Source organism: Pogoniulus pusillus, chromosome 17, assembly GCF_015220805.1.
Source record: "Pogoniulus pusillus isolate bPogPus1 chromosome 17, bPogPus1.pri, whole genome shotgun sequence".
NCBI classification, from domain to species: Eukaryota; Metazoa; Chordata; class Aves; order Piciformes; family Lybiidae; genus Pogoniulus; species Pogoniulus pusillus.
In genome coordinates, this window is record NC_087280.1 from 24,582,064 (window position 1) to 24,605,679 (window position 23,616).

The 23,616-nt window shown below is 52.3% G+C and overlaps 1 protein-coding gene across 6 annotated transcripts in view; it reads left to right on the forward strand.

The window, feature by feature from the left end:
- Positions 1–609: 609 nt before the first annotated feature.
- Positions 610–23,616, forward strand: part of ARNT2 (aryl hydrocarbon receptor nuclear translocator 2) — a 94,590-nt gene continuing 71,583 nt past the window's right edge. For 5 of the 6 annotated variants that reach the window (XM_064158135.1, XM_064158136.1, XM_064158138.1 and 2 more), the window contains exons 1-2: positions 610–919; positions 23,373–23,484. In XM_064158135.1, the coding sequence (XP_064014205.1) occupies positions 625–919; positions 23,373–23,484 (407 nt within the window). In that variant the 5' untranslated portion in view covers positions 610–624. Of the gene's footprint in view, positions 920–17,342; positions 17,455–23,372; positions 23,485–23,616 lie in introns of those variants that run through there. The other variant, XM_064158140.1, reaches the window with a different exon arrangement.

The window sequence follows — 23,616 nt, forward strand, 5'->3', positions numbered from 1 at the left end:
GCATCTCACCCCCGTTTGTGAGGGCAGCAGACAGCACCCCTGCATCTCACCCCCGTTTGTGGGGGCGGCAGGCGGCACCCCAGCATCTCACCCCCGTTTGTGGGGGCAGCAGACAGCACCCCAGCATCTCACCCCCGCTTGTGGGGGCGGCAGGCAGCATCTCAGCATCTCACCCCCGCTTGTGGGGGCGGCAGGCAGCACCCCAGCATCTCCTCCCTGGTTGTGGGGGCGGCAGGCAGCACCCCAGCATCTCCTCCCTGGTTGTGGGGGCGGCAGGCAGCATCTCAGCATCTCACCCCCGCTTGTGGGGGCGGCAGGCAGCACCCCAGCATCTCCTCCCTGGTTGTGGGGGCGGCAGGCGGCACCACAAGCATCTCCCCCCGGTTGTGGGGGCGCAGGCAGCAGCACAACCCTTCCCCCCCGTCCCCTTCCGGGCTGCCCCGCAGCTGTCTCCCTCAGGGGAATTGGCAGCCTCGGCGAGCCGGGCGCACCAGGGCCGCCGGTTCGAGCCCCGAGGGGGACGGCTGGTTGGGTACCGGAGCGAAGGGCACGTTGCCGCCGGTGCTGGCGGAGTAAGCCAGCGGGGGTCCCGCTCGGGCGGCGGCGGCCGCGGGCGCAGCGCACATGTGCGGCCGCCCGGCACATGCTCACTGGGCGCGGCGCATGAGCAGACGCGGCGCGGGGGCCATCGGACATCTTGGGCTGCCCCGCACAGAGCGGGGAGCGTCGCCGCTGGGCCCCGCGGCGGGAGCAGTCCGCCGCCCCCGCGCCGCCCGGCCCGCCTGCCCGCCCTGGCGCCGGCTGCTTTCCCTTCCCCCGCCTCCCCCGGGCCGCTTAAAGCATCCCTCCTCCCCTCTTGCGTTTGTCTTAATTCTTCTCAGAGACAAGATGGCAACGCCGGCGGCGGTAAACCCTCCCGGTGAGTAGCTGCTGCTGCCGTCGCCCCCTGCCCTGCAGGGAGTCCGTCTCGCCCCACGTGGCCCCGCCGCACAACACGTCCCCCGCACCCCCGCCCCAGGCACACAGCCTTCGCCGGGCACGGCGCGGGCCCCGCAGCCCTCCGGGCGGGCAGCCGCCGCTCAGCCCCGCGGTTCTGGGCTCGTCCCGCGGGTCGGCGGTGGCCGTTGGCTGCGAGCTGGAGCGGGCGCGATGCCGGCGCCGAGGAGAATCGGCCCGCAGCGGGCGAGCAGCTGCCCGCCCTGGGGCTGCGTGCAGCCAGAGAAGCGGGAGCCAGCGGGTTTCGCGGGGGTCGGAGCCGGCTGCCGCCGGCGGCTGCTGTGCGCTGCCGCTGTTTGGCGCCGCGGGAGCGAGCAGTTGTGCATAAGCATACGCGGGCGTACCGCGGCGGCGAGAGGGGCCGCGTCCCCTGGGCCGAGCCGGGCGGGCAGGCTGCCGGTGAGTCTCGGCTGCACCGTGCAGAGCCAGTCCAGGACTGGCTTTTCCTGCTCTGAATTAACCAGGGCTGTTGTCAGCGGCCAGAACCGGCCTGTGGGGCGTTGCTAGGAGCCAAAAGCGGGGGTCGGGAGCGGCCCGGGGCAGCGTGTGCGGGGCTGTGCCGGGTGTTGGTTCTCTTGCCGGAGGATGCAGTAAATACTTGCTGCTAGTGCCGGGTTTATTGTGAGAGGAAACTTGGTAACAGTTCCTCTGGGCGGTGTGGGTGAGGGAAGGGAAGAGCTTCCCCAGCATTGTGTTACACGTCTGGGAGGTGCGGTGTGGGTTTTGTCGTGCGTGTGGTGGAGCAACCCGGGTTTGGATGAAACACTGCAGCACGTTGGAGGTGTACTCGGATTCGTTTCATGTTAGATCAACAAGTAGCTGGCGTTAAGAATAAGCAAGGCAGTGGGTATTGCACCGCGCTCGGCGCTACAGAAGAGAGGTTTTTATCGAAGGAAGATCCCACTTTTAGTCTTTTTTAATATGTGACTGCATTCTGTCATCTTTTTTCGGAGCTGAGTTCAGTTCTGACAGCTCAGGACTTGCCTGAATAATGCCAGCTGATGTTTAAAGGTCGTTCTTTAGATAAAATCCTCCTGCAGGTGGTTGTGTAGTTGTCACAGAGTAAATATTATGATATAAACAATTAATTTGGTTCAGTAAAGTGTCAATAAAGCAAGCAGGCACAGGTCTTTGCCAATCAGATTAAGTTTTAATGCCAGAATTCTACACATTAAATGAAAATAAATATTTAATGGAGGATTATTAAATCATTCTTTCACTTCCAGGGTAGGATGCTGTGCATGATAACGGAGAGCCCCATGCTCTGGTGAGCTGCTTGGCAGCCACAGCAGGATATGAACAGCCTACTTTGGCTTGGGTTTGTCATTGTCCTACCAACTTTTCCAGGCTATGCACTGAAGGAGCAGCTCCAACCACTTAGAGGTCTCTGCTGGAACCTCTGAATTGCAGTAGAGCCTGTGACCCTTTCACCCTAACCATTTCCACTCTGTTCTCACCTGCCTGCAGCTGAAGCCATGAAAAGCTGAGGTTGCCTGAGGTGTGGTATGCATGCACCACAGAGCAGCTGCAGAGTTGGACAGGAGTTCTCCTCTGACCACTTTGTGCGTTCAGGCAGTGCTGTGGGGTTACTGAGGAAGTAAAGGACAACGGGAGGGGAGAGGAGAGCCAAGTATGGCTGGGTGCATCTCAGTTCAGTGGCCAACATTGCTCCTGCTGACTCGCACTGTGGTCCTCAACCTGTCTGAAGTGCAGACTGCTGCTCCATGGGAAGGATGGGGCTGTGTCTTGGTTTCCTGAGGCGAACCAACATCTACGTCTGCAAGGCTGAGGTTGCAGAGCATCATTACACTGCTTGTCTAGGCAGTTGGAGCAGACCTGAGCTGGAAGACAAACTTGGTGGCTGTTAGTGGTCCTCCCACGTTTGCTGTGCGTGAGTGTGGCTGTCAGACAAGTGGAGCTACACATGGGCTTCTCAAAGTGAGGAGGTTCTGAGGCATGAGAAGAGGAAGCTTTGGATCTGTAGAGTAGTGCTGTGTTTGCTCTACCACAGACAGCAGAAGACAGAGCTGCAGGAAATACCCTGATTTGTGCTCCAGTTTTTTTTTAATTGTATTGTGTTGCTTTTGTTATTCTTTTGGATTAACTGCAAGGCAGTGCCAAGAAACAGTCAACAGCTGTAGCAAGAGGATTTTAATGCTGCTGTTTTCTTTTGGGGCCGGATCCTCAGCTGGAGTAATGAGAAAGTAGCTCTGTTAGTACTGGTGAAGCCGTGCTCCCTTACACCAGTTGACTTTCTGATCCACAGTGTTGGGGAAGCACAACAGAGAGATTAACTTGTTAAGCATCTTTAACGATGATTAGAAATTACAATATGATTAAATTTTTATTAAGCCATTGTCTGGGGTTCTAATAACAGTTGATAATTTAGGCAGGACATTAACTTGCAGCTCCCACAGTACAAATACCTGCAGTTTTAGCCCTGTGCTGGGTAGCAGAGTGGGGATCAGTGTAGAGAGAAACTGGGAGTGCAGTAATCCTGGTTGTGAAAGGCCTTCAGTGTGACAGCTCCTGTTACAGAGTCATGCGTTGCTCTACAGCGTCATCTTCACTCTTGGGTTTGATGCAGGTTTATCCACTTCCCCACTGGCCTTTTTTTAATGGAGAGTTTAGGTTAGGAGGGTTCCTGGGAGCAGAGCCAGGTTGCAGCCTGGCCCACAGGACTTGCAGCATCAGAGCCTGAGTTGCGGTGTGGGTAAGGCCAGTTCTGTGCGCGGCGTTAGATCTAACCGAGGACTCTCTCTGGTCAAGGTGTTCATCCATAGCTGCAGCTGGGCATTGCAGTGGCAAAACTGGGGAGCTCTGGGAGGTAGCCTCCTTTCTTCCTGCGTGCTTGGCCCTTGCAGTGGGATCTGCTCAGAAGCACTTTGTTCGTTTGTCGTAATCTGGGTGACTAACTGAAGAGTGAAACACAATGCAGGTGTGTGGGAAGCTCATCTGCATTGGCACAAAGCAGCAGAGTTAATTTATTTCCTCCTGCAATAAGATTGGCATATTAAATGGGATTTCAGAACAAAAAGAATGTGGAGGTGTAACAAGCATTTCATAAATGACTGCTCGCAGTGGAGCAGTTGAGTGCCTTGTCTGTTTGAAAGGGGTGTATTTTTGGAACGCAAACTCGGCTGTAACTGTTGCTACTTCGGGGTCAGATTTTGCTCGAGTGCAGTACATGATGTGCACCTGGCGTTAGCCACATTGGGGTGAAAACATGCAACTTCTAAGGAATCCAATTGCTCCTCTTTCCGAGCTGTTACTGCTCTTGGGCAATGAGCTCCAGTGGCTACCTTCTGCCATCAGCAGGTGGTGTGAAATGAACTGGCTGTGTCCTTTCATCTCTTCCTTGGTGAGGTATCCCTAGATGGAAGGGCCACCCTGGGCAGTACTCTCACATGTGTTGCCAGCTGCCACAAGCTGATCAGCCAAGCCAGAAGTCATGAGATCTCAGAGTTTACCTGGGGTTACACCAAGGGTCACATCCCTTAGGATGCATTTTTGGCAAATCCTTACAATTGTCTTCTTGCATTTAGTGGGAGAAAAGAAAAAATAACTCTTCAGATAATCACTGAGGCTCCTTTAATGTTTGTGTTTTAAGCAGAGAGCCCAAATGCCTGGAGAATAACCTGTCCCCAGAAGGGCACCCACTGAAGTGGTGAGACAGCAAGAGGTGGTGAGACAGCAAGAGGTGGTGAGCCAGGGGAGGAAAGAGTTGCAGCCACAGCAGCTGACATGGGATGCTTTTAACCTGGGGCTCATCCAAGGTGTAAAGAAGCCTGGGCTGAACCTTGAAGAGAGGTGACTAAATGAGCTCTCTTTGCCTTCACTTTGCAATGAGTTAATGGCAGATTTTATGTCACAGCAGTGGAGCTGCCCCTGGCAGGGGGGTTGGAGCAGATGGTCTCCGAGGTCCCTTCCAACCTGAGCCATTCTAGGATATTTCTTCTGCCACAGAATAGTTATTAAAATGCTTCAGGTGTGGCCTGTGCTTAGTTCCAGACACACTTTTGCCCCCCAGACAGAACAGTGCTTCCCCAAGGCTATTAATGAAAATGCAAACCCATGCAGCTGATTTTTGTTGTAATGCCAGATGCTGTTGCTGTTTTTCCTTCTCAGGAAGAAAAAGATGCCACAGAGATTAGGTAGCAAAGGACTAAAAAATAAGTAGTCTATCAGTCAAGGTAAAATAAGACTGTTGATGTAGTGGTTATTGTTATTAAGAGGACAGAAACAGGGCTGTCACTGTGGAGGTGTATGCAGAGATGATGCTTCAATGGCTTGCGAAGATCAGATATTTGTGTCACTTGGAGTCATCTGGGGGCTTGCAGGCTGCTGACTGACAGGCAGGGCTGGAAATGTGTTAGCTCAGTGCTACCTGCAGGCAGCACAGTGCTGGTAACAGGTACAGTAGGAGAGGGATCTTAAGAGATGGGAATTAGCTCCCAGATCTTGTTGTAGATCTCTGGCAGATTTTCCAGTCTATCTATAGCAGAATGTCTTTGGGTGGCCAGCAGTGTTTAGGAGGAGATGAATCATCTCAGGCTGAGCTGTTCTGTCTGGCCAGCACTGGAGTGCAGAGATGTTGCCTTGGCTGCAGAAATGTGCAGATACCAACCCAAGCGATGTTATTCTTGTCTTGGTTGTAGGAGTGTGCACAATAAAGATGCCCTGGGCTGTGTGGAGCAGAAATCTGCAAAGATAGAGCTGCTCCTTCACCATTCTGTAAGAGAATGTGTGCAAAAAAAGATTTGCTGGACGATACTGGCAAAAAGGAAGACGTTTGAGGAGTCTTGAGTGGGCGTTTGCTGTATCAACAATTGGCAGAGTTTGTTTCCTGCCCACACTGCTTCCTTTGTTCAGAGGTAAAGCATTTCCTGTCACCCCACCTGGATCAATCATTCTGTCAGATGAGGGAAAAGGAAATGTTGTGAGGCTGCGTTTGTACATGTTGGCTTCTGCTTATAACCCAGGTAAGATAGATGCATGCTGTTAGCAAAGGAGAGAGCTTGGGGAAAATGCTATTTCATCCTTCTCCAGTCTTTGAAGTAGAAGTGCTGATGAAGATTAATTGATTGACTAAACCCCTGTGGACCACGTACCCAGGCTCTGAATCTTTGCTGCCACAGAATGTCAGAGGATTTGATGGCAATCCAGCCTTTAAAGTGTATGAACTGTGTGGGTTCCAGGCATGGAATGGCAGCTGCTCATCGAGAGCTGGCCCAAACTGTCACCTGGGCAGTCACCTTCTCAGATAGGTCTGGGTTGTGTTGTTCAGATGCATTAATGGCCATAGCCATGCCATGGGTAATGAATTAGGAGCTCTTCCAGACAGGTGTCATTTCCTCCTTTTATCTTTGTACCCAGAGCAGTGTTCCTTGGGCAAAGCCACCTGCACAGGGAGGAGGAGGAATACTGCTTTGGATAGCTCACGTGTTGAGGAATGTTTCTGAGCTTCCTGCTTCCTCTTGTTTCATGTCTCAGCTTTTATTTCTGTTTCTCCTGTCTTTAGTGTTTCTGTATTATGTTTCCAGCCCTGCTTTCCCCTTAGTGTCTCTATCTTTCCTGCAGCTCATGTAGCTCCCATGTTTCAACTGTGGTGCTGTGCTGAGCTCAGTATTGACTTCTCAGTTCCTGTTTCAGTGTAAGTGAATCCTGGCAATCCAGGGCTTCCAGCGGCTTCCATTCCCTGGGTAGCATCTGAAGATGATCACAGAGAGTGATTGGCATTGGAATGGGCTGCCCAGGGAGGTGGTGGAGTTACCGTCCCTGGAGGTGTTCAGGCAAAGCCTGACTGGGGTACTTAGAATCATAGGATCAACCAGGTTGGAAGAGACCTCCAAGATCATCCAGTCCAACCTAGCACCCAGCCCTATCCAGTCAACCAGACCATGGCACTAAGTGCCTCATCCTGTCTTTTCTTGATGGTCTGGTTGATTGGCCAGGGCTGGGTGCTAGATTGGGCTGGATGAGCTTGGAGCTCTCTTCCAACCTGGTTGATTCTATGAAGCCCCCCTTAAAGAAAAGTGTTCCTGTCCTGAGTAGCAGCTGTGCTGCTTCCCATGTAACCCAGGGAGGTATCCCCAGCTGGAGGAGCCCCTGTTAGCTTGCATCCACCCTAGCCGAATCTGTGTTGCTGTTTTGTTGGAGGCCAGCTCCTAACGTTCATTTCAAGTGTTTAGATTTGGGCTGCTGCAGTTTTGCTCATCTGAATGTCAGCTGAATGCGACAAATAGAATCATACAAAATGATCTCTCATCAAGCCAAGGGGGTGTTGAATTGCTTAATTACAGCCTTTGCCAGCATGTGGACGGGAAGACTTTTCAGGTAAGTTGCTGGTACAGAGTGCCTGAAATGGAGAGTAATTACCTGGCTCCTCACCGGGATGCTAATTACCCTGCCGTTTGTCTTGGTGCTGGTCCTTGTTGCGGGGCTCCGTCGCAGCGAGCTGGAGCTTGGCTCGCTGGCAAGCACAGGCTCTGTCACAGTCTGCCTCTCAGATATATGCAAATATTTGATGGGGAGAGGCATGCCAGTAAATCACTGAGCTGCGAGGAGCAGAAACGCTGCCTGCTTGTATTCCTCAGGGGCAAAGGCAGAGCGCTTGCTCTGCAACATGCAGGCCTGGGGTGCAGACATGCTCTCCAGTGCTTTCCCAGTCGTAATCCAGGGGACCATTTCAGGCAAGCAGATGATTTTAAGGACCTGTTTCCTGCTGTCTCCCTGTTAGTAAGCCCGGGGGGCACCTGGCTGCTGTTAAATGCCCTTGCAGTGCACATGGTTTGCCTGTAATAGCTGGGTGGGAAATCAAAGGGAGCTGGAAATGATTTTGGAACTCAGGGTAAGCCTGGTTGTGAATGCAAAGAGAATCAAAGTAACTTCTTAGGAACAGATCCTGTCAGCAGCCTCAGCTCTTGCTTGGCTTGCAGTTTGGTTTGTATGAGAATGCAGATCATCTTCTGTTGTGTGGATGGTGCTTTAGAGTCAGAATCTTTCAGGCCGGAAGAGACTTGGCGATCAAAGGACGAATGGCGTCCCTGGTGCAGTTGGCTCTTGCTCCAGCCTCCAGCTTGCCAGCCGAGTCCAGCCGGCAGCCCGGCAGTGCCGCGCCGGCTCCCTGCAGGGAGCGCCCCCAGCTCCGGGCTGCAGCTGGTGTCGCTCCGCGGCGCAGCAGTGTCCGGAGAGGGGCAGGCTGGTGGAGCTTCGTGCCTGGCCAGCATGCCAGCTGGGGCTGGTGTGCGAATTCGCTGGGCAGTGCTTAAGGGGCCCAGTGCACAGTGACCCTCAGTGACTCCGTAGCCTCTCTGGGCTGCCTGCTCCGGGGCTCTGCACCCTCGCCGTGCAGAAGTGTCTCCTGTCGAGGTGGAACCTCCTGGGCTCCAGCTTGTACCTGTTGTGCCTTATCACTGGGCACCACCAAAAAGAGCCTGGCACCTTCATCCTGACACCCACCCCTCGGATGCTTATTTTAGTCTGGAGAGGAGAAGGCTGCAGAGGGACTTTGCCCGAAGGTGTCTGGAGGCAGGACAGGGGGGAATGGTTTGCATCTGAGGCACAGCAGGGTTGGGCTGGATCTGAGGAAGGCGCTCTTCAGTAGGAGGGTGGTGAGACTCTGACACAGGCTGCCCGGGGAGCAGCCCACCCCAGCTGAGGCCCTCCTGGCCGGCGGCTGCCCGCAGGTGCCATCCATGGTGCTGAAAGGGCTGCAGTCTCCCTGCTCCGCCGCACCGCCCGCCGGGCACCGCCTGCCTGCCGGGACCCCGAGCGCCGCAGGTGCTGGGCATTTGTGCTCTGCGCCTGCACTCGCCGTGGCACTCCTCTCCCTCGGCCACGCCAGGGAGGTGAAACGCGAGAGTCTCCTCTGAATGCCACTTTTTGAATCGTGGAATCAGCCAGGTTGCAAGCGACCTCCAGGCTGAGGCAGTCCAGGCTGCCAGCCAGCCCTGGGCAGGGCTTTGCAGCTCCTGCACAAATCCTTACAACACCAGGTACACCGTTGTTGCAGGTTCCCTGCCAGCAGCCCTCTGGTCGCTCCCAGTGAAGCTGGCAGAGGTGAGGCTAAGAACAGAAGGTGCTGGATCAGCAGGGAATGGCTGTCCAGAAGCAGCCCAGGGGAGAATCTTCTTCCTCCTTTCTTGTTGATGAGCACAGTGAAGTACTTTGGGGTTTAGTGAGTCTTAGGGGTTCCTCGTAGCTTGGCTCCTGGACGATCTTGTGTTAAACTGAATGTTTTATGAACCTTCTGTCCTCTCTTACCTCTTCCTGATCCAACAGCTGAACTTGTGCCTTCCTGGGATGTAGCAGACTTCTGGTTAAGTGCATCTTGGTACTCTCTCCCTCTTCAAGCAAGCTAACATCCTGTATCTCCTGATACTTGTGTCACTACCCTTCACCTTATTTTTTCAGTGGTGTTGCCCTTCTGCTTCTTAAGCCCCTGGGTTCTGAGCTGAAGGTGGGCCTGATGCTTGCCATGGGTTTTAAGGTTTTAGTGAAAGCTATCAGTGTGAGTATCTTTTGCTCTCCAAAGTTTTCCCTTTTATTTGTAGTTCCCCCTCCAAGTTCCATGCATATTTTACAAACGGGGGCCCTGGAAGTGTCTAAGTAGTACTTGATGTTAGGCAGCTGTAGGGTGGCTCTGTGAAGCAAGCCCTGAGTGCTGGGGTGCAGTAGCTGAATGAATAGATGGGTGGTTTGACTGGTTGGCATTTTGGTACAGTAGAGTCAGCTGGAGATGTCTGAGTGGGTGGAAAGAACATTAACATGAACTTCATGCTGAATTATGTTTTGCTGGGGGAAAGCTATTCATTAGTCTGATAGCTGGCACATGCCTTTTCATTCCTTCTCTAAAGTGCTATCTGACTACTTTGATCAAAAGGTTGATATGACATTAAGGAATTGGTTCTGCCTCGTCTACTGATGATGTGCAAAAGCCATCCTGCCCTTGGCAGAGTTGAACAGAGGCCCAGGCAGCATGCCAGTCCTCACTGCTCTGGGAAGGGCATGCATGTGGTGAGCTCTCAGAGCATGCAGGGTCGTGGCTCTGTCTCCCAGAGCATTAGGTGTGGAAGTTAATAATGTACTCAAGCTCAGCTCCAGAGCACCTTGTGTCTCCACCTGAAGCTCTCCGTGGGTATTGGCTTTTCAAGAGGGTCATAAGGACAATGTTCTTGGGGCATTGCTAGGTGTAGAATAGCTGTGGTCATTCTGAGCTGCAGCTTCAGAGACTGGTGAATTCTCCGTGTAGAGGGAAGTCCTTGACGTTAAAGCTGCCTGCAGGTTTGGGTTTCTGCTGGTTCCCTATCCAGTGGCTGAGAACTGACCAGGGCAAGAGATTGTCTTGTGCTACAGGCACTGGGCAAGGCTGAAATTTGCTGCAGGCTTCCTGCTGAACCTCTCACCAGTACCATCCCCATGCCATAGTCAAGTCATCTGGTTTTTATTTCTGTTTCTCTCCTCTCCAGTGTGCCTGTCCTGTGTGTTCAGAGATGCTTTGTTCATGTATGCCTGTTAAAAAATCATTTACTTGTAGGACAGTGTGCAGTGCCTGTCCTGGAGCAAGCAGAGGATGCTTACTTGTTTATTTTCATTGCTATATACTAACTGACACTGTTCTAATAGCAGACTTCCACATTTCTGCTGGACGTCTCTCTGTGAGGGGAAGAAGAGATGTAAAAGCAGAAGCAGCAGATATTCCAGGCACGTGAACAGTGGTTAATTGGTGTGTTCTGCACGCACTGTGAGGGCTGCTGTTGCAATAATGTGCTTCTAAGTGTCTTGGCAAAACATACAGAATGGTAGGAGTTGGAAGGGACCTCCAGAGATTACTGAGTCTAACCCCCCCTTGCCAGAGCAGGGGGACCCAGGGCAGCTCACACAGGAACACATCCAGGCTGGTTTTGAATCTCTCCAGAGGAGGAGTCTCTCTGGGCAGCCTGCTCCAGGGCTCTGGTACCCTTACAGTAAAGAAGTTTCTCCTTAAGTTCAAGTGAAACCTCCTCTGCTCCAGCTTGCCCCCAGTGCCCCTTGTCCTGCTGTTGGACACCCCTGAGCAGAGCCTGGCTCCAGCCCTGCACATCTTTAGCACAGCTCTGAGGGCAGCCCTCAGGCTCCTCTGCTCCCAGCCCCTCAGCCTGGCCTCACAGGAGATGTTCACTGCCTGCAGCAGCTTGGGGGCTCTGTGCTGAACTCTCTCAGGCAGTTCCCTAAGGTCTTTCCTGAGCTAAGGGACCCAAACCAGATGAGCATAGCTGCTGAACTCCCAACGATCCGCCAGCTTTAAAGTGTTTATATAGGCTTTACAACTTCTTGCTATCTTGGCTTATGGTTGCTTTTATCACTTAATTTGACTCTGTTTGAATTGAGATTGAGAGCAAAATATTCATGCTTCACACAGAAGAAATGATCAAACCACAAGAAGTATACAGTTACAGAGGGTGAAAATTGGGTGACAGTTTTGAGGTGCTTGTGGTGTGAAAGTTGAATTTGAAAAGCAGGAAAATGTGTTTGTGGGGGGGGTATTTGATTAAGGTGCTAACTCAAAGTGCTCCTCAGCTCAAGCGACCAAGCTGCCACTGGAAGGAGGTGTATTTTCAGGAAGCAAATTGTGATGATGAAGCATTTGTAGTGGATTCTTGGTGAGTGCATTTGGCTGCTGCTGAGTTGTTTGCTTTGTTGCATGCAGTCCCTGCAGTAGCTGGGACCTGATCACCAGGTTTGGCATTCAGACTCATTTCTGTGTCCTTTGCACTTCTCTGTGCTGCTCTACAGTCAGCAAATATCATAGCAAAAAAACTTAGTTTGGTCAATATTTACAGACAAACACTCAGCTTGTTTTTTGACAAACAGCCAGTTTGTTTGGAGTGAAAATTTGTCACTATCCTTCGCTTCTTTCTTTCTGGTTTACCCACGTTGCTGTCTGTATACTTTTGGGGGCATGTTGCTTGTAATGAATGCCAAACCCTGTTTGGCCTGAATACAGAGACATGGAAAAAGACTGTTTTACTAGTTCAGTGGCAGGCTGTGCAGTAAAATCCTGCAGTTTGCAGTTCTGAGAGAGCAGGAGGGCATGGCTGGCAGAGCTGAAGGCTTCATGAAAGCCATGCAGAGCTTCCCTGGAAACATCATTTTCTCCTTTTAAAACTGGTGATTTTAAAAAGCAAAGAGGTTCAGTAACGTACAAGCTGCTGAGGGAGGAGCTGGGTGAAGAAGTTATGCAGAAAAACACGATCCAAAAGTTCATAGAATGGCTCAGGTTGGAAGGGAGCTCAGAGCTCAGCTGCTCCAACCTCCCCACCGTGCCCAGAGACACCTCTCAGCTACACTCAGCTGCTCAGGGACTCATCCAACCTGGCCTTGAACACCCTCAGGCAGGAGGCAGCCACAGCCTCCCTGGGCAGCCTGTGCCAGAGTCTCAGCACCCTCCTGCTGAAGAACTTCTTCCTCAGCTCCACTCTAACCCTGCTCTGCCTCAGCTTCAAACCATTCCCCCTTGGCCTGCCTCAGACACCCTCAGCACAAGTCCCTCTGCAGCCTTCCTGCAGGATCCCTTCAGGCACTGGCAGGCAGCTCTGAGGACCCTTTGGGCCTTCTCCTCTGCAGGCTGCACCCCCCCACCTCCCTCAGCCTGTGCTCACGGCAGAGCTGCTGCAGCCCTTGGATCATCTCTGCCCTCCTGAAGTCTGGACTGTACTGCTGCATAAACTAGGGCTGGGGTTTGGGAAATGAGAGGTTCGAAGTCGCAGATGGCACAAGCAGCCTGCTCACCTTCACACCTGAGTGGTGGCAAGGCTTTGGTCCTCATTGCTGCTGCAGAAAGTGAGGGAGTTTGCTGTTGCCTCCCACCTCTAGAGGAGAAAAAAGAAAGGAAATGTTAATCAGAGAATCTCTTCTGACTTCAGTAAGGGTTAAAATGTGCTGAATATTCAATACGTAAGGCTTAGGCTGGGGATTTCAAATGGAGGTAAATGTGGTTTCTTCCCCCCCCAATTTTTAGGCAGAAAACATCACATCAGAAATGTGAGGAAGGGGAGAAGTACTAAAGCACATCCTGCTTTGGGATGTTTTGGGATGCAGAGTGATGCTCCTTCTAGGATGTTCCACAAATATTCTTGTTAATAAACTGGGATGTGGAAGCACCTGAAAGGACAATTAATTATCATAACATCAAATAGGCATCATTTGCTTGTTGATCAAGCAGAACTGAAGTCATTAGTGCTCTCAGTAAAGCAGTGTCTGATGAAAACCCTGGCATCCTGATTACCCAGCAGTGCCCAAGGACGCTGGGAACGCACTGGCAGTGAAGTGCTGGCTCAGGCAGTGCTGTGCTGGCAGCGTTAGCATCCCCTTCCCAGGCACCCTCAATCTCGAACAAATAACAGAGGCTTCCGAAGGCCATGAGGGAGCCGTTGTCAGTGAAGGACTGAACTCGGGGTGCTCTCTGTTTTACACCTTGGTGGCCAGGTGGTGTTGTTCTGAACTTTGCACAGCTGGTGGGGAGCCCAAGTCTGCCTCTGGGTGCATGCATCACCAAGGTCTCTCTTGTGAGCCACCACTGCAGCAGCTCTGGGAGTCAGCACTTCACAGGACCACAGAATTAACCACATTGGGAAAGACCTCTAGGATCATCCAATCCAACCCTTCTAGTGAACTAACCCATGGTACCAAATGCCTCATCCAGCCTCCTCTTAAACACCTCCAGGGATGGAGACTTGTCTTGCAGCTGCCACTTCCCCTGCTGGTGTTTCCCTGGATGAAATAAAGCCAGACCTCTGTTTCCACAGCGGGAGGGAAAATGTCTTGCAGGTGAATTTCTATCTGCATGCCAACCAGAACAAGCTAAATGAAAGAGGCTTGAGAAATGAGGAGTGAGTGGGCTGAGCGTGCTGTGGCTCTGGGACACTTGCTGGCAAGTCATGGCACTTTGTCATTTTTGTGTGGTGTGTGCTGGAAGTCCAGGAGTGGCTTCACTTTGGATGCCCCTGCCCACTGGAACAGCCATGCAGGGTGCTTGCTGCTTCTGATGCTAAGTAGAAATGATAGAAAATAACTTTGAATGTTACCTTCTGTCTCTGCACACAAGTTCTAATTCTGCAGCTATTTTTGGCAAACCCAAAATGTCAGAGCAGGAGGGAGGATCACCATCTCTTTCAGATGGAAACGATGTGCTCTTGGAGAGCCTCCTGTTCGGGGCTTTGTCTCATTTATTGACTATGTTTACCTCATAGAATCAGCCAGGTTGGAAGAGACCTCCAAGCTCATCCAGCCCTAGCCGGTCAACCAGACCATGGCACTAAGTGCCCCAGCCAGGCTTGGCTTCCACCCCTCCAGCCACAGCCATTCCACCACCTCCCTGGGCAGCCCATTCCAATGCCAATCACTCTCTCTGCCAACAGCTTCCTCCTCACATCCAGCCTAGACCTGCCCTGGTACAGCTTGAGGCTGTGTCCCCTTCTTCTGTTGCTGGCTGCCTGGCAGCAGAGCCCAACCCCACCTGGCTACAGCCTCCCTGCAGGTAGCTGCAGGCAGCAATGAGCTCTGCCCTGAGCCTCCTCTGCTGCAGGCTGCACACCCCCAGCTCCCTCAGCCTCTCCTCACAGGGCTCTGCTCCAGGCCCCTCCCCAGCCTTGCTGCCCTTCTCTCAACACCTTCCAGCACCTCAACATCTCTCTGCAATGGAGGAGCCCAGAGCTGGACACAGCACTCCAGGGGTGGCCTGAGCAGTGCTGAGCACAGGGCAGAATAATATCAGACAAAGCAGCATCAGTAAAGCCAGGGCAAGTTAAGGCTGAGCACAGTCCATGGAGAATGATGTTGTGTGAGCGTGGAGGTGCCTGGAGCCCAGGCAGGGTCATGTTCAGACAGCAGAAATGATGTTGCTGTTGTTGACTCTAGTTTCACTGTGACTCTTCATGAAAGCTAAAGACCTGCCTCTCTTTAATAGAGATTCCACCAGTCCTGAATCAGCCTCTCCAGGACAGATTTTCATCCTATTTTTACACTGTCCCTTGGCAGAAGCTTTTGCTTTGTGCTTTTTGTTTGTACCCAAGAGGCTCGGCCAGGGGTGCAGGCTCAGGCTGTGTTTTCCGGGCAAGGTTAGTGCAGGTCCTTGGATTTCTTTCCAGCCCGTGTTTGGGTGCACTTCCAGGCCTTGCCTGTGAGAAGAGCTTTTGTTATGGTGCTTCTGTCTGTCCTAACTGTGGTGGAGACCTAGGCGAGTTTGCTCTCCAACATCTGCAGGGAGAAAGAGGTTTTAGAGGCAGGCAGGCACTTAGCTGAGGCACAACAGGGTTAGGCTGGAGCTGAGGAAGAAGCTTTTCAGTGTGAGGGTGGTGAGGCTCTAGCACAGGCTGCCCAGGGAGGCTGTGGCTGCCTCCTACCTGAGGGTGTTCAAGCCCAGGCTGGGTGAGGCCTTGAGCAGCTGAGTGTAGCTGAGAGGTGTCCCTGGGCACGGTGGGGAGGTTGGAGCAGCTGAGCTCTGAGCTCCCTTCCAACCTGAGCCATGCTGTGATTAGCTTCAGATGAGCATCTTCAAGTTCATTCTGCAGTGCAGATCCAATCCCTGATTTAATTTATTATTTGATTGTACTATTTTCCAGTGCTAGGGACATGCTTTCAGAGCATTCCTCGTTTTCCAGAGCTAGGGACATGCTTTCAGAACAAGAGCTGTTAAGGCCTCTCTTTTTGTTGTTTGTTTACTCTTTGCTCCTGGTTTGAATTCTGGCGACCTCTCTTTCCTGAGGGGATGGTCACAGCTGGGCAGGACTTGTCAGCAGTCAGATGTGTTGGTTTATTAGAGGGAGTACAAGAAACAGTTCGTCTGAGCCAGAGGCGGAATAGGTTGAGAAGAGATAACAAGGAATTATGAATGGGAAGGGGGAAAATAGCCAGGGAAAAATGCATGGGCATATGTGAGGAGGTGAATTTGATCCTCTTCTGTTTGTCAGGAAGGCAGAAGAAATGAAGCAGCAGCTACTCTTCCCCTTCTCTCCAACCCAACCTTAGGCAGCAAGGTGTGTCTCTCCTGTCTGTGCTTCCAGTTAACTCTCTGCAGCGGGTGCAGAGCTCTGACTCCAGGTCTTCTGGATCATGATAAATACCATTCTGAGGCTGTTTGGTTGCATGTGGATTGCTGGGCACTCAGGCAGGGAAGGTGTAGGCAGAGAGCATGAATGTTGTGCACATCTTGTTCTTATGGCCTGATGGCTATGGAAATTGTGGTGCCTCAGCCACAGGTAGATCTGGATGATTCCAATCACCAGACCTGCCTGGCATGAGGAAGGTCGTTAGCAGGATGGTTGGAAGTAAAGACAAGGAGCACTGTTAGAGGAGCATTCAGAGCTGCTGAGGAGCAGTGTACAAATGGGTTTTGGTGTTAGAGATTAGAAGACTGCACTTGCACAGCTGGGCTTTTGGGTGCCTAGTTCTGGATGCTTCAGGGAGCCCTGATTTGCAGTGCTGGCTGTTGCACCAGCAAGGCTCCATCTCGCAGTGTCCCTCAAGCCGACCATTCAAGTAAGAATGTCCCTAAACTAGACCAAAACTCTTTGTCAAGGTCTACTTACAACTCTCTGTCTTCATTCCCCCCCCTTCTTGTGCATGTCTCCATGGTGCCTTTGAAGCTCAGGGCACGCAGAGGGAGACCTTTTGTACTGGGACTCCAGGGCTCCATGAATGGCTGGTGTGGACACAGCAGTGAAGTGTGGAGGCACCAGAGGGGATTTCCCCAGTTGGGTTTCAAAACCTGCTCTCCCAGTCTGCTGCTGGGGCATGTGGCAGCTATCTTAGATCTGTTACACTGTGCTGCCTTGGACATCTCCTCCAGAGCCACAGCAGTGACCAAGGTAACTTGGTTTAGCTTCTAGAGCACCAGTTAGGGCTTCCCCATCAATGGTTGGTCAGTGTCTCTGCTGGAGCCAGGCTCTCCCCAGGTGAGCAGCTTCATCACATCACCTGCTCTCCTTCCCCCCTCCACATACACTGAGCATGGAGCCGTGCTGCAGATGGACGATAAAGCTGTGATTTTAATTGTCAAAAAGGGAGAGTTTCACACTGTGTGCCCTAATTCTTCCTCCAGATTGTGGGGAGACACCCTCTTCCCCCCACCCCCAAAGAGAGAGCATTGTGGTGGAGGGGGCAGTTTCCAGTCAGGCAGGGTTTCTGTAAATCCCTCCCTATCTCAGGAGCTGTTTCCAGAAGCTAAGGAGTTAAAGTGGAAAATGTTGGTAATTTTGCTGCAAATAAATTGATCAGTATGCGAGGCGGCTGTCAGCGGCTGAATCATGGGCCACAGTTAAGGTAAACAGATCTGTGATGACATTTGCTGAGCAGAATACCAATGCTGCTACAGTTCTTCCCAGAGGTTTCTGACACTTCTTACATGCAGAGAGCATTTCTCTCCCAGAAGATCTTGTTCAGAGGAAGGCAGCGGCGTTGCGAGTGGCTTCCCTAAAGGTGGGGATCATTGCAGTGCATGATTTATTTGTGGTCGTGGTGCCGGGAAGGACACAGGAAGGGATGGATTTGCTTTTCCTCTGCTCTTTCCTTTGCTTTGCTTAGCCTCTCTGTGCAGCAGAGCCTTCTGATGTGGAGCCTGAAGTATCTAGCAGGGGAATGGAAGCAAACCGGGATGAGCAGAGTTAGCAGGGAGGATGGAGAGGTTTGATGTTGTCTGTGATCTCTGTAGGTAACATGTAAGAGCAGTGACAATGTACAGCTGCATTTTTAGGGTAGGGTTTCTGTGACATGTTTTTGGCTGCGTGGTGGTTTTGTGTTTTCATTGGCACAGCCTAAAGCAAAAGGTGTGATTTGGTTTGTCTGAAACGCCTGCGTGCTCGGCAGAAAATCCACTTTGCAACTGACTGCAATCAGAATCTTTGCCGAGGCGTTTCTGACTCCTGCCTGACTTCAGGCTATGGAAAAACACAGTTTCCAAGGAAGTTTCTGAGAGGTGCTCTGTTGGAACATTAAAGATCTCCGTGCCTGATGCTGCTCTTTGGGGAGGGCACGTTTGTAATGCTGTATGTAGCCTTGGAGCCACATTACCTGGAGCTGATTGACAGCTCAGCCGCGCTGCGGATTAGCGGTTGGAAATCTGTCGCGTTTGTATTGATAAAAGTGGAATCTCATTCCTTTAATCAGATGCTGCTGTCTGCCTCTAATCCCATTTATTACAGTAGGTATTGAAGGATAAAAGAGTCCTGTGGGGAGCATGCTCAGTGGTACCTGACATGAAATTGCAAACCTCAAAACGAGCATTAAAGTTTCTGTGAAGGATTCAAAGTCCTCTGAGGTCAGTGCAAGCCTTCCTCCAGTAGGCTTTGGATTTTATCCCAGCCCTGGCTGGTGTGTCTGGGGCAGGAGAGAAAGCCTGAAGCTATGATGGTTAACAGGACCTTTTGTAAGGTGGACTTTCAGGGTCTTGTCATGCACAGCACCTGGCTGTAGTTCAGTGCTTCATAACAAGAGGTGCAGCTCTGGAGGGGAGTGGTGCAGGCTGTGAGGATACCCTCCCAGAGCTGTGCTGCTTAGGGAGGGGTCTTAACAGGGCATGAATTTGTCAGAGATGAGTTTTTGCTGCCTTTCAGGCAGTGGGTCTGGGGTGGGGCTGGAAAGTTTGGGTTTAGGAGATGTGGTTTAATGATTGTGTACCTAAATAGAGAAGTCCAGGCTGGCTCTGGCATGCTGCGCTTGCTGTGGTTGTGGCCCCTGTGCACTGCCAAGGCATCCTTGTGCAGCACTCAGCATCCTTTTCATGTCCTGCTTTGGGATGTGCACAGCAGTTGGTTTTCCTGCAGACCTCTGCAGCAAAGCTTGAGATGAACATGGAGGGTCTTGGGAATTGATCCCTGGATTTTCCCCCTATGTTTTTCATGTAAGTTTAAAGGCTGTCTTCGAGTTCAGAAGGATCCCTACATATTTTGAGCTCAGCCTGCTCACAGCACTGGAGGAAGTGTAGTATCCTACCTTGGCATGTTCAGCAGCTTAAAGCATGCTGGACAGAAATGGGGGGAGTAATTCATCTGCTTCTACGTGGAGCACTGACATTGCCCCTGGGTTAGTGTGGCTCCTCAGGATGAGCGTGGGTGTCTGTGGCACAAACAGGGCTGTGCCAGGCATGGTGGCAGTAAGACACGAGTCGTTGTGTGCCCTGGAAGAAGGTCGCTGAAGATTGGAGTGCTGTGGGTGTTTTGACAGCATTTCTGCTCTCTGGCAGGTCTCTGGGTGGCCTGCCCACTTTGAAGTGAAATCCTGTGGGTGCTCTCCCAGAGCACTGCCTCGATGGCTGGAGGTCATTTCCTGAGCATTCAGCCTGCCCTCGCTTTGCTTTCTGGACGCTGTACCCGCAGGCTCGTGTCCTGGTTTGCAGTGCGGGCAGCACTTGCTCTGTGCCTGGTGGCAGGGGCAAGTCCCCTCTCAGAGGGTGCAGCCTGCAGCTCGTTGGCTGCTGAAGCGCCTGTGTGGCCGTCAGCGCTAAGGCGGGTGCGGAGGTGGCTGCGCAGAGGCTGCTGCCCCGGCGTGTGCCGCTCTGTGCCGCCGACCGGCGCAGCGCCCCAGCCGCCGCCCCTCGCACTGCTGCCTGCCCCGGCTGTGAGGGCACGGCTGCAGCTCTCCCTTCTCAGGTTGCTGTTGGTTGGGTTTTTGTTCCTCAGGCAGGACCTGATGCACAGCAGCTCTTTCATAAAACCTCACGGGTTTTGTTGTCCATTACTGCCTGAGCCTTGTGGGCTGCCCTTGCCTCTCCTGCCTTCTGACCTGGAAGGCTGAACTGGGAGCAGAAAACAAAACCTTTCTGTCCAGCCACAGCCAGCTGAAGTCAACACCAGATCAAAATTATCTGTCCAGAGCGAGGAACCTGCAGAAAGAGGTTGAGGAGAAGCTGAGGGAGCTGGGGGCATGAAGCCTGGAAAAGAGGAAGCTTGAGGGTGACCTCGTTGCTGTCTGCAGCTCCCTGCAGGGAGGCTGTAGCCAGGTGGGGTTGGGCTCTTCTGCCAAGCAACCAGCAACAGAAGAAGGGGACACAGCCTCAAGTTGTGCCAGGGCAGGTCTAGCTGGATGTTAGGAGGAAGTTCTTGACAGAATGATTGGCACTGGAATGGGCTGCCCAGGGAGGAGGTGGAGTCTCTGTGCCTGGAGCTGTTGAAGCCAAGTCTAGCTGGGGCACTTAGTGCCATGGTCTGGTTGCTTGGCCAGGGCTGGGTGCTAGGTTGGACTGGATGAGCTTGGAGCTCTCTTCCAACCTGCCTGATTCTGTGATTCTATTTTGGATGCAGCTGTAAGCATGGGATGCATAGCAGTGCAGGGATGGTGCTGCTTCCCTTTTAGGGTCTATGACGTTACCTTAAATAGCTACCTTTGGCTCTTAGACTTGTGCGAGCAGCTGAATCCATCCGTTAGCCTGGTTTTCCATCATCTTTATTTTAGATGGAGGAAAAGGAGCCTACAGGAATGTCTTACCAAATGAAATATTTGTTTTACTCTTAAAACATTGATCAGAGTTGATCTGAAATTGTTCTGCAATTCCTACTTAAAAAACCATGTTGGCCTGTGCTGAGCTGTGCTGCTGAGGGCCTGTGATGGTTTGGGAGTTCCCTGCCCTCCCACCCCCCATATGAATCACCCAGAGTAGCCTGAGGCAGCTGGGAGTTAAGGGGTGAAGCTTTGCACTCACAGCTTAGCACAGTGTGCCAGCAGATAGTTACAGCAGATCACAACTACTTACAGCTCTGTACAGCAATACACAACTTGGAAGTGACACAGAAACACAGCAGCCCTGCCAGAAAGCAGAGTGCCCAGGAGGGGCTCCCAGCCACCCTCCCACCTTCCTTCCACCTTATCCCAGAGCCTGCCTTAAGTGCAGGGTGAGCTGGGAGGATTGGCAGTGGGGGTTAGGAGCAGAAGGATTTGAGTTACACAGAAGCAGCCCAGGGAGAAACAGAGACTCTGACAGACAGAGACTGTCCCTTACCTGTGTTTGTGCTCTTGGGTTTGTACACCTCAGCAAGCCTGTGAGTGCAGCAGACATCACCACTCCTTCCTTTTCACAGCCTGTAACCTAATTTTTCTTGTTAAAATATTCCAGTTAGCATCAAACTAGCACAGGGCCTGGGCCAATGTCCAGAGCATTTATTAGTCTGACCACCTGCCTTAATAAATGAGTGAGCAGAGCTTTTCACAGTGACCTTCCGTTCTAGCTGTGACATGTGAGCTGGAGTGGTCCAGGTGAGTTGCTGACATTAGAACCCTGGAGGTGCTTGTTCTGGAAGTAGTGAGTGAGCAGTTATTTGGCTGCTCATGCTTTGGTTCACGTGGAAGTAAGCCAGCAGACATTCTGTGGAGTAGCAGCTTTAGACACGGCAGGACTGCCTGTGGTGGTGTAGGCAGAGGTCTCATTGTTTGTCCTTGCACCCTTGGCTGAAAAGCATTGGATGGCTCTGTTGCTTTTTAGCTGGAAAAGAGTTAATAAAAGTAAATGTACTAGAAGAAAGTCATGAAAGCAGAGAACAGCTGAAGTGCTGCTGCTCGGAATGCATCATGTTGCATAATGGGTTTACATAAAGTGTGGCAGCACTGAAGTGCTCCCCAGACACAGCACAAAAACATGGATTCTGCTTTCTGTAATTGGGGTGATTTTAGCTGTTGGGAAAAAATAGCAGGATCTTTTGAACAGATTTGCTTTCCATTAGTAACTATAATTTGCTGTAGCTCCACAGACTCTGCCAAGTCTTTTTTAAAGAGTTGGAAGCAGGATGCATTTTCTGTTGGGATAATTAAATGTTGTGACTGTAGGTTTTACCTCCAGAGCTAGGAAAGTGTATCTGCAGGAGAGAAAGTTTTAATTGCTGCCATAGTTGTCAGGAGTTGCACAGAGGCAAAACATGCTTAATCCAGGGGGTAGAAGAAAAAGGGATAAAAAATCATATTCCACTTTTCACTTTTGAGGGGTAATGAGCTGTTACTAACAGGTTGTAAAAGTACTTGCCAGCAGCAGTCTGCAAACTGTTGTGTAAGCTGTGCTCTTGCTGACGCTCAGATCAAGGGTTTGAGGTTTGATGATCACATTAACCTGTGGCTATACCCAGGGGGGTGAATATCAGCCTGGATCTCAGCTGGTTTCAGCTCTGCAAGGCCCCGCACAGAAACAATGGAAGCCTTGGAGATCTGCTCAGTTCAGTCTGGTCATTGGATGGTTTGGGTTGGAAGGGACTTCCAAAGGGCATCCAGTCCAACCCCCCTGTACTGAGCAGGGACATCCTCCACTAGATCAGGTTGCTCAGAGCCTTGTCTATCCTGACCTTGAGTATGTCCAGGGATGGGGCCTCAGCCACCTCCCTGGGCACCCTAATGGTGCAGAGTTTGTTCCTCACATCCAATCTCGATCTGCTCTGCTCTCATGTCAAACCATTGCCCCTGGTCCTGTCCCTGCAGGCCTTTGCGAACAGTCCCTCTGCAGCCTGCTTGTAGCTCCTTCAGGTACTGGCAGGCTGCTATTAGGTCTGCCTGGAGCCTTCTCTTCTCCACGCTGAGGAACCCCAGCTCCCTCAGCCTGTCCTACCAGCAGAGCTGCTCCAGTTCGCTGATGATTCTTGTGGCTTCCTCTGGACCTGCTCCATCTGGTCCATGTCCTTTCTGTATTGAGAGCTCCAGAGCTGGACACAGCACTGCAGATAAAGCCTCCTCAGAGCAAAACAGAGGCACAGGATCCCCTCTCCCCATCTCTGGCCATGCTGCCATTGGCCTTCTGGGCTGCCAGTGCCCAGTGCTGGCTCCTGTGCATCTTTTCATCCACCCCAGGTCCTTTTCTACAGGGCTGTTTACTGTCACCTCATCCTCCAGCTTGGATCAATGAGGATTGTTCTGACCCAGGTCTCACTGAACCTCATGAAGTCCTCTGAGTGCCACCAGAATATGAGCAATAAACCCCAGTGTCACCTGGAAATTCATCCCCGCTCTAAGCTCTTGACCCCTCCGGCCAGCTGGGAAGCCTTGGGGTTTGGTTTCTCTTGGTACCATGATCCACAGCTTCAGTTGTCCTGGGGTGTCAGCTCTGCATTCGGCTGTGGGGCAGTGCAGGTGTGGTCAGAGGTGGCTCTCTGGGCAGCGAAAGGAGAGCCCTCAGGCGCACTGCGGTAGAGGGGCAGCAGCTGTGGCTCTCCAGAGGCAGTGAGCTGGCGACAGCCAGAGCTGGCTGCTAGTGTGGGGGCTGCGAGCTGCTGCTGTCAGGCAGCAGAGGGGCATTGTCCTCAGGGCTACACCCACGGGTGCCCCCCGAGTGGCTTGGACAGGGCCTTGCTCTGCTGTTGTGGTCAGAGGCTTTTCCTTGGAGCAGTGGATTAAAGGATTTCTCCTCCCCTTCCCTAACTGCATTACAGAGATGGCATCAGATATTCCTGGCTCGGTGGCCTTGCCGGTGGCGCCCATGGCAAGTGGACAAGTGAGAATGGCAGGATCCATGCCCTCCAGAGGAGGAAAGCGCCGCTCTGGGTGAGCCTCTTCTCTTGTGTCAGCTCTGGAACTGCCCTGGCTGGTGCTGAAAACCCGAAGTGCCCCTGTCTGCGTGTGGCTGCGAGGTGACCTTTGTGTGTGTGACCTCCCCGCTGCTGCTCTGCTTTCCCC